At 40.1% G+C, this 14,721-nt stretch overlaps 1 protein-coding gene across 1 annotated transcript in view; it reads left to right on the forward strand.

Annotated features, from left to right (window-relative positions):
* Positions 1-14,721, forward strand: part of LOC126176298 (uncharacterized) — a 370,925-nt gene that overhangs the window by 321,546 nt on the left and 34,658 nt on the right. The window contains exon 18 of the mRNA XM_049923448.1: positions 9,884-9,910. Within this exon, the coding sequence (XP_049779405.1) occupies positions 9,884-9,910 (27 nt within the window). The remainder of the gene's footprint in view (positions 1-9,883; positions 9,911-14,721) is intronic.

Genomic DNA, 14,721 nt, shown 5'->3' on the forward strand with positions numbered 1-14,721 from the left:
GTGCGTCGCTGCGGTCCGGTCCCAGGTCGACGGGCATGTGCACCTTCCGCCGACCACTGGCGACAACATCGATGTACTGTGGAGACCTCACGCCCCACGTGTTGAGCAATTCGGCGGTACGTCCACCCGGCCTCCCGCATGCCCACTATACGTCCTCGCTCAAAGTCCGTCAACTGCACATACGGTTCACGTCCACGCTGTCGCGGCATGCTACCAGTGTTAAAGACTGCGATGGAGCTCTGTATGCCACGGCAAACTGGCTGACACTGACGGCGGCGGTGTACAAATGCTGCGCGGCTAGCGCCATTCGACGGCCAACACCGCGGTTCCTGGTGTGTCCGCTGTGCCGTGCGTGTGATCATTGCTTGTACAGCCCTCTCGCAGTGTCCGGAGCAAGTATGGTGGGTTTGACACACCGGTGTCAATGTGTTCTTTTTTCCATTTCCAGGAGTGTATAACTGTAGCATAACAAAAAAGTGGTGAACACAAATATAGTAGTTTCAGATCCCAATTAAACTGAATCTTCTAAACTTTTTTATTTTTCAGTTTTTGTTATTTTATTCAGAATTAAATCTGAAATGTGTGTCAAATAATGACTAAAAATATATTGAAACTAGCTGATTGCTCAGTGTTGGCCTGTTATTTCTCTTTAAGTCACTCATTTGCCACCCCTACTTTGCCACTAGAGGTGAAATGTCATCATGACTGTCACCAATCAGCCAGCAACCCTGAAGGCCTTTGGGTATAAAACTAATATCATTTTCAATTATTTCTGTCACCACCTTCCCCTCTCCATACCTACAGATATTAGGCATGTCATACTCTCATTGCTTTTTTCTATAAGGAAGGTGAATTGTGTAACAAATTTGGTTGAAATTACTCCAAACATTACACACTTACGTTTTACATGTCACTCCCTCCTCACATCCACCAAACAGCTATGTGTGAAATATCTTTAGAAATATCATCACTCAGCCTAACAACATTGAAAACTGTAGCTCTGCAGTGAAACTAACCCTTTTCAATTATTCTTACCTGTCATCTCCTTCCTACCCTAATGGTTCCTTACCCCTTCAGTGTATTCTTCAGACATTAAGTCTCTGAGAGTTATACATACACATCACCACATTCCATCCTCATCCCCCAAAAATTGGGTTGCTGAGAGTATTCCATGACTGATGTTATGAACATATTTGGGAGAAGGAATGCTGTTATTATGATGGTGAAATGCCTCATCATCAGTCTTCTCACTGGTTTGATGCAGTTCCCCCATGAATTCCTTTCCTGTACCAACCTCTTCATCTCAGAGATGTACTAGCACCTTACATCCTCAATTGTTTGTTGGACGTATTACAATCCCAGTCTTCCCTTCCCCTACAGTTTTTTCCCTTCAACAGCTCCCTCTAGTATCATGAAGACTATTCCCTGATATCTTAAAACATGCCACATAACTCTGTTTCTTCTTATCAATGTTTTCCACATGTTCCATTCTTCACCAATTCTGTGGAGGACCTCCTCATCCCTTATCTTATTAGTCCACCTAATTTTCAACATTCTTCTGCAGCATCACATCTGAAACACTCTGATTCTCTTCTGTTCTGGTTTCCCCACTGTCCATGATTCACTGCCATACAATGCTGTGCTCCAAACGTATATTGTCAACCTAAGGCCTGTGTTTGATATTAGTAGACATCTCTGGACAGTAATGCCCTCTTAGCTTCTGCTAGTCTGCTTTTTGTATCTCCTTGTTTCATCCATCATGGGTTGTTTTGCTTCCAAGGTAATAGAATTTCTTAACTTCATCTACGTCATAGTCATCAATTGCAATGTTAAGTTTCTTACTATTCTCATTTCTACTGCTTCTCATTACTTTAGTATTTTCCTGGTTTACTCTCAATCTGTATCCTGTTCTCATTAGACTGTTTATTCTATTCAGCAGATCCTGTAATTCTTTTCCAGGGTACCTTACCTCCTCAGTATTTTTCAGTAGATAATAACTCATTTGTGGTGTAAGTTTGGATGATACTTCCCAATGTGCTCCACAGTTACACTTTACATCTCATCCTTCTTACTGCCACATCTGCTCCAAAATGGGTTAAATATCATTGGACATGTCACTAATCAACCCCCAATCTCAAAAACTGTGGCTCTGAAACCGATGTAACAAATTTTTATTATTTTTCATCTCACCTCTTTCACACACCAACCACACTCCTAAGGGTGTCCATGGCGTTCCAAGTGTGTTACACACACACACACACACACACACTTTTTATGACATACTATGCAACAGGAAACATAATCCATTGTATTATCTTTGCTCTCTGAATGTAGAAAATTACTATGACTTCAATACTTGACAATAGATGTATACAATAAATGTTAAATGCTGCTATCTTAATAGCATACAATTTTACACAAATTATACAGAAAGAAAATAAACAGCCTTAAATGTTTCCTGCATAAGAAATCCTCTCTAAGAAATTAGATTTTGTTTTCCTTGAAATTTTCTTTTCTATAAGTGAAAGATATATATACGAGGGGGGACCCAAAAGAAACCGGACTCCAAGGGCACTGCCACTAGTAGATGTAGTGCAGGGTTCTCACACTAGTAGAGACCTTCATGAAACAGCTGTGCAGACAGTGTCAGCGTAGAGCTGAACGTGCAAGTGTGGTATTGTGTTTCTCTGACTGTTGGCGGGTTACCTCTGCGAAATCGTTATGGCAACTTTAAAAGAACAAAGAGTGTGTGTGAAATTTTGTTTCCTGCTTAAAAAAAACTGCAACACAGACACACCAAATGCTTCAGAAAGCTTTCCAGGAGGACGATATGAGCCACACACAGGTTTTTGAGTGGTTTGGGCGCTTTAAACGTGGTGAGATGTGTGTTGAAGACCAAGCTCGTTCTGGATGCCCTTCAACATCACGAAATAAGGAGAACATTGAAAAGGTTCACCAAAAGATCAACAAGGATCGTTGCCAAACGATTGACCAAATTTCAGCAGAGACAGGAATCAGTTGGAGCTCGTGCCAGTGGATTTTGAGTAAGGATTTGCACATGAGTCGTGTTGCTGCTAAATTTGTTCCACGCCTTCTCACACAGGAGCAAAGAACCATCCGCATGAATGTGTGTCAGGACTTGAAAACAGAGATTGCACGTGATCCAAACTTCTTGAACAAAGTCATTACAGGGGATGAGAGTTGGTGTTACGGGTATGACCCAGAAACCAAGCAAGCATCAAGCCAGTGGAGGACTCCCAGCTCTCCCAGACCAAAAAAAGCAAGGCAAGTGAGGTCAAATGTGAAGATGATGACCATTGACTTTTTTGATGTTCGTGGAATTGTGCGTCGGGAATTCATACCCCCTGGCCAGACTGTTAACCAGCACTTTTTAAGGCATCTGCAAGTGGATGTGAGGAGGAAACTCCCGGAACTTTGGCAATCAGGTGACTGGTTTCTGCATCACGACAATGCTCCAGCACATACGGCCTTACAAGTGACCCACTATTTGGAATCTCAGAGGTTGTTTGTCATTCCCCACGCTCCGTATTCGCTGGACCTAGCCCCGTGTGATTTTTTCCTATTTTCATGAATGAAAAAAACGCTAAAAGGGGAACGTTATGACGATGTGGAGGTGGTAAAAACAGCTTCGCAAAGGGCACTGGACAATATCAAACTTGAAGAGTTCCAAACATGCTTCCAACAGTGGGAAAAGAGACTTGACAAGTACATCACATGTAATGGAGAGTATTTTGAAGGTGACTGAAGTAATTTTGTAAAAAGGTTCATCAATAAATTTTTTATGACAACAATCCGGTTTCTTTTGGGTTGCCCTTGTATACCAGATGGTACAGTAGTGTGTTCAGGGCTACATGTGGCATACACTTATGAATACAGCTACTTTTAGTGTTACATTTTTGAATAGCAGTTGAAGATCATATAGGCTAGGTGGATATGACCACCAGCATTGTGCCCCAGCATTAATTGAATTACAGCAATCCATTTCTTTGTTTCTTGTGTCACTTTCTTTCTTTACCATATTTTTCAAAGGAATCCAAATGTTTCTTTCGACTTTAACATCATTTCTTGTGATAGCTGGGTGAAGGTTTACTTCTGTAATGTGTAGCAGATTTGTATACAATGATGAATCAAAAACTTATGACCACCTCTTTAACAATAGTGTCTCATTCCATCAGTGGAGTGCAATACAGCAGCAATTTTGTGTGGCATGTATTCAATAAGCCCTTCATAGCTTTCTGGTTGTATGCAACAGCAGATGTTTACACACTGGTCATGCAATGCCCATGAATTAGAGGCCAATGATTTGTGGGCATGGAACTGGCATTCAATAGCATACCAGACGTTTTCCATCAGGTTCAGATCAGTCAAATCTGTCAGCAAAGACAGCAACATGAGTTGACTATCATGCTCCTCAAACCGCTGAAGCATGATTCTTGCCTTGTGGCTTGGAAAGTTTTCTTTTGGAAGTTCGCATGGCCATCAAGAAAGACATCAACCATGAAGGAACACCGGTTGTCAACAATCACATAGTCCATAGCTCTCATGGAGCCTTTAATTATTAACACAAGCCTCGTGGCAACCCAGTGAATGTCCCCCATGGCATAATAATACCCCCACCAGTCTCTGTCCATGGCACAGTACGTGTTTCAGCTGGATGATGGCATATCTGGATACGACAATCAAACTGGTTAACAAGAAACATGATTTAGCTGACCAGGCAAAATGTTTCCATTGATCCAGACTACAATCTCAACAGTCATGTGTTCATTGCATTAGTAACTGACAGTGACATTGGTCACACATTGGAGCCCGTACGATTTGCCTGCTGCATGGCCCCATGTTCAACAATGTGCACTGAACAGTGTGTTCCAAAATATTTGTGCCTTCTTTAGCACTGTACTCCTCCTGCTTTGCAGAGAAGGCAAGTCTATAATCTCCATGTTATTTGATAAGGCACTGATGTCAATACCATGTTACCTGCTCTTGACTTCATCACCCTTCAACAGCTTACCATAGATTTTGTCAGCAGTAGTATGCAAGCAGCTGAACAGATTCACTTTTTCCCAGAAGCTCATTCCCAGGCACCATGCTACAACAATCTGCACTTTGTCAAAGTTACTTAGGTAACTGGCATTTCCTGTTTGTGGCTCATATCATCACTAAAATGATTCCCCATTTGCCTCTGCTCCACTGATGACTTTCCTTACTGCATCATATGCCTGCAATACCACTGAGTGGCATTCAGTCTTGTAGTGGGGAGCAGTCATAATGTTTTGGCTCATTAGTGTATTTCTTCATGCACAGTTTAAACTGGTACTGACACCATTTCACAGTATAAGAATTAAAGCCATCATGATAATTAACAACCTGACACAAATAGGTATAAGTGTAGGGAAATCTTAAATGGCACACAGCACAAAATTAGTATCCAACTACATTGTAATGAATCCTTTATAGTCAGTCAAGTCTAAGTCCCTGGATGTGGCAAACAGCATTTAATTGTAATATACTGGTAACTGCAATTTTTTGAACAATATTATTAATATTATACATGTATAATATGATTTTCTAGTTGAATAGTTATGTGTGATCCTACAGATCCAAAGATTCAGGACTTACATTCTATCAGTCAGTTCCAGGAGTTTTTCTGTCACTTATGTGTCAATTAAGTTCATGTACATGTGAAAAAGGCAAACTTATACCATGGTTTGCAGCCTGTCTCAAATTATGACCCCCTCCCCACCCCTCCTTACTAGTCTAGGAAAAACAGTTCAGAAGTCAAATGAAGGTGAGGGCGTAGTACCATCTCCAAGGGGACCTGACCAGCAAAACACAGTGATGTTCAAACCAACCTTCTCATTGATAATATTTTTGCTTTTTGATACCTAAAGGAATACTGTTTAACTGTAAGGGCCCATATAAAGTTAGACTAAGGGGAGCTAATGATTATATACATGGCCCAGTCATATCAATGTAACTTCATACCCACCTTTTGCAGCACGGACTTGCAGGAAGAAAGTCAGTGAGGCTACAGATGGTACTGACAGGGATGTACAGCCATGACGACTCCATTGCTGTGATGAGCAGTGCTATATTTTTTTGGCTGAAGAGTCACAGTGTGAACAGCTCTCTCTAGGTGGTTCCACATAATTCTGATTAGCTTTAAATCTGAGGAGTTTGGTGGCCAGGGGAATAAAGTAAACTCACACTGGTGCTCTTTGAACCATGCATGTACATTGTGAGCTGTGTGACATGTTGCAGTGTCCTGCTGGTAGGTGCCATTGTGCGAAGGAAAAAACAAATTGTATGTAGAGGTCTACATGGTCCCAAAGATAGATGCATACTTGTGTTTATACATTGTGTCTTACAGAATGATGAGATCATCCAGGGAATGCAAAAGATACATTTCCCAACAATAATGCTATGTCTTCCAACCTGGACCATTATGATTACTGTTGCAGGGCCACATGCATCAATGGCTATCTGTTCTACAGAGCATAAAATGGGATTCATGTGGAAAGGCCACCTGTCATCATTCAGTGGAAGCCCAGTTGCAGTACTGGCACGCAAATTTCAGCCTTTGACACTGATTAATAGCAATCAGCATGGGTAGATCAACCAGGCATCTGCTGCAAAGGCCCATAGGCAGCAACATTTGCTGAATGGTCATTGAGGAGTCACTGTTCATAGCTCCTTGTTAATCTGAGTGGTCAGTCACTCAACAGTTGCACATCTATTCACCAAGTTCATCTCCACAGCTATCATTCACACCTTCCATCTTTGGCCTGTGGTTCACCACAGTTACCTCTGCACCAGTTTTGGATAGTGCTATTTTATCAAGCATGGTATACTTTAACCACAGCAGCATGGGAACAGTTTACAAACTCAGCAGTTTACAAACACTACCACCCTTGGCCCTAAAGCCAATGATCATGCCCTTTTAGATGTCAGATAAATCACTCCATTTACACATTGTGACTACAACTGCACTGTTTTTTTGTGCCCCTCAACATGCTTTATATACCTTCCTCAGCTACCTGCCATCTGAGTGGCTACAGCATGTTGACATTGAACATAAGCAGTGGTCAGACTAATGTGACTGGATCTTGTATAAAAAGGTATTGATAGCCATTATCTCATTTGCTTCACATGAGAGTTACAGAAAGGTTGCAGACTCTAAGTAGGCAATCACCAGAAGAAAAACTCTATATATTTTGTAAAAAGTGCTGAGAAAATTCAAGGAATGGTTTGCAGGGTGTAATATACAGGGTGATTCAAAAAGAATACCACAACTTTAAAAATGTGTATTTAATGAAAGAAACATAATATAACCTTCTGTTATACATCATTACAAAGAGTATTTAAAAAGGTTTTTTTTCACTCAAAAACAAGTTCAGAGATGTTCAATATGGCCCCCTCCAGACACTCGAGCAATATCAACCCGATACTCCAACTCGTTCCACACTATCTGTAGCCTATCAGGCGTAACAGTTTGGATAGCTGCTGTTATTTCTCGTTTCAAATCATCAATAGTGGCTGGGAGAGGTGGCCGAAACACCATATCCTTAACATACCCCCATAAGAAAAAATCACAGCGGGTAAGATCAGGGCTTCTTGGAGGCCAGTGATGAAGTGCTCTGTCACGTGCTGCCTGGCGGCCGATCCATCGCCTCAGGTAGTTGACGTTCAGGTTTCATAACTAACCTTTTTCGTAGGACTCTCCATACAGTTGATTGTGGAATTTGCAGCCCTCTGCTAGCTCTGCGAGTCAATTTTCCTGGGCTGCGAACAAATGCTTGCTGGATGCGTGCTACATTTTCATCACTCGTTCTCGGCCGTCCAGAACTTTTCCCTTTGCACAAACTCCCATTCTCTGTAAACTGTTTATACCAACGTTTAATACACCACATATCAGGAGGTTTAACACCATACTTCGTTAGAAATGCACGCTGAACAACTGTCGTCGATTCACTTCTGCCGTACTCAATAACACAAAAAGCTTTCTGTTGAGCGGTCGCCATCTTAGCATCAACTGACGCTGACGCCTAGTCAACAGCGCCTCAAGCGAACAAATGTACAACTAAATGAAACTTTATAGCTCCCTTAATTCGCCGACAGATAGTGCTTACCTCTGCCTTTTGTCGTTGCAGAGTTTTAAATTCCTAAAGTTGTGGTATTCTTTTTGAATCACCCTGTATTAACACTCATCAGCACATGGTGACCTCAGGATATCCATACATATTATAATAATGGAAGTGTGTGTGTGGGAGGGGGGGGGGGGGTCGGTCCACATTCCTCCTAAACTGCTGGACTCTTTTCAATCAAACTTGGTATACATATCCCTTACAGCCAAGCAACAATTTCTGAGATTGTAAGAACTACCTACTCACAGTTTGGGAGATATTATGTCATAAACGATGAGATGCTTAGAAAACTGCTGCATCATGAATGACATTTAAATTTATTACTTCTAACTATTCACTCTGTTTATAATAAATTTTGCAGACACTATCCACATATGCCACAAACTGCTCCTACAAAATTATATCATGGTACCATGCATAGTTCAGGATATATGATGTCATAAACACTGACACACTTAGAAAACTGCTGAATCATACATGACATTTAAATTTATTACTTCTTTGCAACTAACTCTAATTGCAACATATTTTGCAGACAGTATACACATATGCTGCTAAATGTACCTACACAAACATCTCATTGTATGACACTTAGTTCAAGAGATATGACATCATAAACACTGAGAAGTGTGGAAAAAATACCACATCATGCATGAAGTTTTTATACATATATTCTTTACTACAAAATACTCCTACAGTCAAGTCCACTTAAGGAAATCCCTGACACCTGGCAGTGCTTTTGACAATTTTCAACTGTGAAGCACAGACTGATGTAGGCAAAAATAATAGCCATCTACAGAGCTATGAAGAGGCATTTCCATAGAGGTGTGTACAAAACTGATTTGTAGACATGCAAAACAGTTGTTGTAGACTCAAAACAGCTGTGCCCAGTATACAGAAACTGTCTAGGATCATCTCACTCAGAGTCTACCGCAGGAGCACTTTTAAGGTTTCATTTCTAATAGAAAATTGGCAAAATTAATACCTGGGCAATGCTGGTTTTGTCAGCTCATAATTTAATAAATACCAACTCACACAGAGGTAGTAAATAGTCAATCTACTCGACTAGAGATGGAATGGGACTAGACATTAGTAAGTGGTGCAATGAAAGGACCCTCAGTTGTGCATTTTACAGTGGTTTGCCATTGAAGAAATCAGAAGAAAATGTGGTTAAATGAACCTATTTTTCACCTACTGCATGAATAAAACACACAAATACCTAAGTATCTTGGCAGTATATGTTCTATATCTCTTTTATGCAAACCCTTTGAAATAGTGTCATCAGTGTTTGGTGTTACTGCAGCATCAGTTCTTAGCTTTTTAGATTTTTATCCACATACTGGCTCTCCTAACTTCACACTTATTTGTGCAGTTAACTGTGATGCCATGAAATGCTGCCATTTTCTACAATCTTCTTTATTACAGTTATGTACTTTGAATTATTTTATGCCTATAAATTATGCAAGTGTGTGTGTGTGTGTGTGTGTGTGTGTGTGTGTGTGTGTTTGCATGTCATCAAAGTGTGTGCACTTTACAGTAACTAACACACATGCCATGCATGACATACATGTGTACATTGTCTTTTCACAATTAGTGTCTAATTTATAACCTCTGTCTATGAATCTAATAACTATTTTATATTTTTTGCTGCCTTCCACTTGTTCATCAAACCACTGGAATTTTAATATACTGATCAAAATTCTGAACACTTACATCAGACCTACAGTCTCCTGTATTTGAAAAAGGTTGGCATTAAATTTAATTTTTATTTTAATGTAGGTTGTAGGCAACATATAAGAGTTAATGAAACATTTTTGCTACATTTTCTGATCTGTTTGATTTGCAAACTTGCAGATCATTTCATGGCAGAATATACATTTCAGTCTTCTGCAAAGAAAACCTTAATACTGTGTAGAATAGGAAAGTAAAGTAATTCTTTTTATATATGTGTCAGTACCCTCATTTGTGATGTACATATTTTTCTCAACTGCATCTTTTATGGCAGAATTTATTTAGTTGTTGAAACCAAATATGTCTGCTTTTTGAAGATGTCAAACACAAATTACTGCAAATATATTTAGTTTCACACAAAGATATTAAATTAGTTACAGAAGGTAGATCCACATTATTTTACCAAGAATGAGAAGGAAATTATTTAAAAAAGAACATACCCAAAATGATGACGCCATTAATTTGTGGATGAACAAATTCTTAGTGCATTGCTGTTTAACTGCCTATTGCATTATTGCCACAGGTACAGGGCAGTTTCAAAGTTCATGAAACATTTCAAAAAATTGGTACATATAAACAGCCAAGAATAACATGACAAATAAGACATTATGTGAAAGTGCAAACTCTCGAAGTTTCCTGTCATGATGTTTGTAAATGAGAAGGTGACACACAAATTCCAACATGTCCACAATTTTTTTTAAAAAATGAGATAAGGAATGGAACCGCACATACAGGATAAGCAGAATCTAAATACATCACACAATTTAAGTGGAATCAGACAGATGGCAACATACAAGCCTATGAAAACAGATGGTCCAGAGCAAACATGAACTGTCCACACATACATTTTGTGCAGAGAAGAACTAGTTCATTAATGCCACAAGGAGATGCTGATTCCAATCACTTACTTTTCATCCCATTCATGGCTAGATGTTCCCACACAGAGCAACTGTTAGCATCAGTTTGTGTTTCTGTGCTCCCTCGTAACAATATTCCACAGTTCTAACAATCATAATTATTATTATTATGAGGGCGCAGTTACTTACCTGCTGACTACATTTTTCATAGAGCATGGGTGAAGCAAGAAGCCTTGGTGAAGATTTGAGAGTGATAGATATGAAATCCCTATCTAAAGGCCTACAAAATTTAGATCACACATTTGAAATATAATGAATTTCCATATACACTGATAAGCCAGAACATTGTGACCATCGACCTACTACTGATATAAATCCATCCAGGCGATAGTAGCTTCATCTGGCAAGGAATGACTGCTACTCACACACATGCATGGTGCACGTAGCATCAGTGAGTGTGCTGTCCATGTATAGAATCAGGAAGAAGCCTGGTTTATCTGGCTTTGACTGAGGGCAGACACTGATGGCCCAGAGACTTGGCATGAGCATTTCAGAAACTGCATGACTTATCAGGTGTCTGAGTAGCCATGCCACATTACAGATGGGCTGAGCAGACTGGTAAAACAGGAGAGGCAGCAAACTGTGGTGGAACTAACATCAGACTTCAATGCTGGGCAGAGTACAAGTGTTGAGTACATAGTGCACCGAACACTCCAAAGTTGGACCTCCGTAACTGATGACCCATGCATGTTCCAATGTTAACACCACGACATTGGCAACTATGACTGAAATGGGCACATGACTATCAGCACTGGACTTGGTGCAGTGGTAGAGTGTTGCATGATCTGAGGAATCCTGATACCTTCTTCATAATGCCTACGGGAAGGTGCGAATCTGTTGTCTTCCAGGGGAGCAGCTCCGTGACACGTGAATGGAGGGACAGAGACAAGCTGACAGTGGCTTCATTAGGCTCTGGAGAACATTCATGTAGGCATCCATGGATCCAGTGAAGATCGTGTAAGATACCATGACGGCCAAGAAATATCGAACACTGATTGCAGACCACATGCAGCCCTTTATCACTATCATGTTTCCCAATGGCAATGGCATTTTTCAACAACATAATGCACCATGATACAAGGCCAGTAATGTGATGGAATGGTTCAAGGAACACAGTGGCGAGTTCCAATTGATGTGCATCACACAAACAACAATTGTCCTCAAATTTCTTGCACCACTTCGCTATGCTGTTGTAAACTGGTGGTGCCTTGTGATATTTGCCATGAAAAGCTCTTTGCACACTCACTACTTACTGGCAACAGGCAAATTCTAGCACCCAACATGCTTTCTCTGTCTGGTTAGAAGTCACTTGCAGCAACTATGATTGATGGTAACCTTGCTGGCAGTTTTCCAAATTAACCTGACAGTAGCATGTTCTAAAAAAACTTTTGTTAGATTGTGTTGCACATACTGTATCATGTGTTGCATGATACTTAGCCATTGGCTATACTGATGTTTTAAAATACTTCATGGAATTTATAATTACCTAGTATTTTGTGCGTATATGAAAAAAATAGAGGAAAAGACAATTTTCATTCATATCTTTTGATGAAATTCCCTTGGCTTCTTGACAGAAGAGCCTCTGTGCTGTTATATTACACTCTAAAATGTGTTGGAACATTTAAAGTAATTTATTCTACAGATCTCAAAAAATGGTACACATGCTTTTGTTTCATAATACAGATGAATGAAAGCATAACTTTTTAGGTATTCATGAAACAATCTGTTGTTGTAGTGGTCTTCAGTCCTGTGACTGGTTTGATGCAGCTCTCCATGCTACTCTATCCTGTGCAAGCTTCTTCATCTCCCAGTACTTACTGCAACCCACATCCTTCTGAATCTGCTTAGTGTATTCATCTCTTGGTCTCCCTCTACGATTTTTACCCTTCACACTAACCTCCAATGCTAAATTTGTGATCCCTTGATGCCTCAGAACATGTCCTACTAACCGGTCCCTTCTTTTTGCCAAGTTGTACCACATACTCCTCTTCTCCCCAATTCTATTCAATACTTCATCATTAGTTATGTGATCAACCCATCTAATCTTCAGCATTCTTCTGTAGCACCACATTCCGAAAGCTTCTATTCTCTTCTTGTCCAAACTATTCTCTTCTTGTCTAAACTATTTATCATCCACGTTTCACTTCCATACATGGCTACACTCCATACAAATACTTTCAGAAACGACTTCCTGACACTTAAATCTATACTCGATGTTAACAAATTTCTCTTCTTCAGAAACGCTTTCCTTGCCATTGCCAGTCTACATTTTATATCCTCTCTACTTCGACCATCATCAGTTATTTTGCTCCCCAAATAGCAAAACTCCTTTACTACTTTAGGTGTCTCATTTCCTAATCTAATACCCTCAACATCACCCGACTTAATTCCACTACATTCCATTATCCTCGTTTTGCTGTTGTTGATGTTCATCTTATATCCTCCTTTCAAGACACTGTCCATTCCATTCAACTGCTCTTCCAAGTCTTTTGCTGTCTCTGATAGAATTATAATGTCATCGGCGAACCTCAAAGTTTTTATTTCTTCTCCATGGATTTTAAAACCTACTCCAAATTCTTCTTTTGTTTCCTTTACTGCTTGCTCAATATACAGATTGAATAACATCGGGGAGAGGCTACAACCCTGTCTCACTCCCTTCCCAACCACTGCATCCCTTTCATGCCCCTGGACTCTTATAATTGCCATCTGGTTTCTGTACAAATTGTAAACAGCCTTTTGCTCCCTGTATTTTATCCCTGCCACCTTTAGAATTTGAAAGAGAGTATTCCAGTCAACATTGTCAAAAGCTTTCTCTAAGTCTACAAATGCTAGAGACGTAGGTTTGCCTTTCCTTAACCTTTCTTCTAAGATGAGTCGTAAGGTCAGTATTGCCTCGCGTGTTCCAACATTTCTACGGAATCCAAACTGATCTTCCCCGAGGTCGGCTTCTACCAGTTTTTCCATTCGTCTGTAAAGAATTTGCGTTAGTATTTTGCAGCTGTGACTTATTAAACTGATAGTTCGGTAATTTTCACATCTGTTAACACCTGCTTTCTTTGAGATTGGAATTATTATATTCTTCTTGAAGTCTGAGGGTATTTCGCCTGTCTCATACATCTTGCTCACCAGGTGGTAGAGTTTTGTCAGGACTGGCTCTCACAAGCCCATCAGTAGTTCTAATGGAATGTTGTCTACTCCCGGGGCCTTGTTTCGACTCAGGTCTTTCTGTGCTCTGTCAAACTCTTCACACAGTATCGTATCTCCCGTTTCATCTTCATCTACATCCTCTTCCATTTCCATAATATTGTCCTCAAGTACATTGCCCTTGTATAGACCCTCTATATACTCCTTCCACCTTTCTGCTTTCCCTTCTTTGCTTAGAACTGGGTTTCCACCTGAGCTCTTGATATTCATACAAGTGGTTCTCTTTTCTCCAAAGGTCTCTTTAATTTTCCTGTAGGCAGTATCTATCTTACCCCTAGTGAGATAAGCCTCTACATCCTTACATTTGTGCTCTAGCCATCCCTGCTTAGCCATTTTGCACTTCCTGTCGATCTCATTTTTGAGACATCTGTATTCCTGTTTGACTGCTTCATTTATTGCATTTTTATATTTTCTCCTTTCATCAATTAAGTTCAATATTTCTTCTGTTGCCCAAGGATTTCTACTAGCTCTCGTCTTTTTACCTACTTGATCCTCTGCTGCCTTCACTACTTCATCCCTCAGAGCTACCCATTCTTCTTCTACTGTACTTCTTTCCACCCTTCCTGTCAATTGTTCTCTTATGCTCTCCCTGAAACTCTGTACCACCTCTGGTTCTTTCAGTTTATCCAAGTCCCATCTCCTTAAATTCCCACCTTTTTGCCTTTTGGAGTTTCTTCAGTTTTAATCTACAGTTCATAACCAAT

The sequence above is a fragment of the Schistocerca cancellata genome, chromosome 3 (assembly GCF_023864275.1).
Source record: "Schistocerca cancellata isolate TAMUIC-IGC-003103 chromosome 3, iqSchCanc2.1, whole genome shotgun sequence".
NCBI classification, from domain to species: Eukaryota; Metazoa; Arthropoda; class Insecta; order Orthoptera; family Acrididae; genus Schistocerca; species Schistocerca cancellata.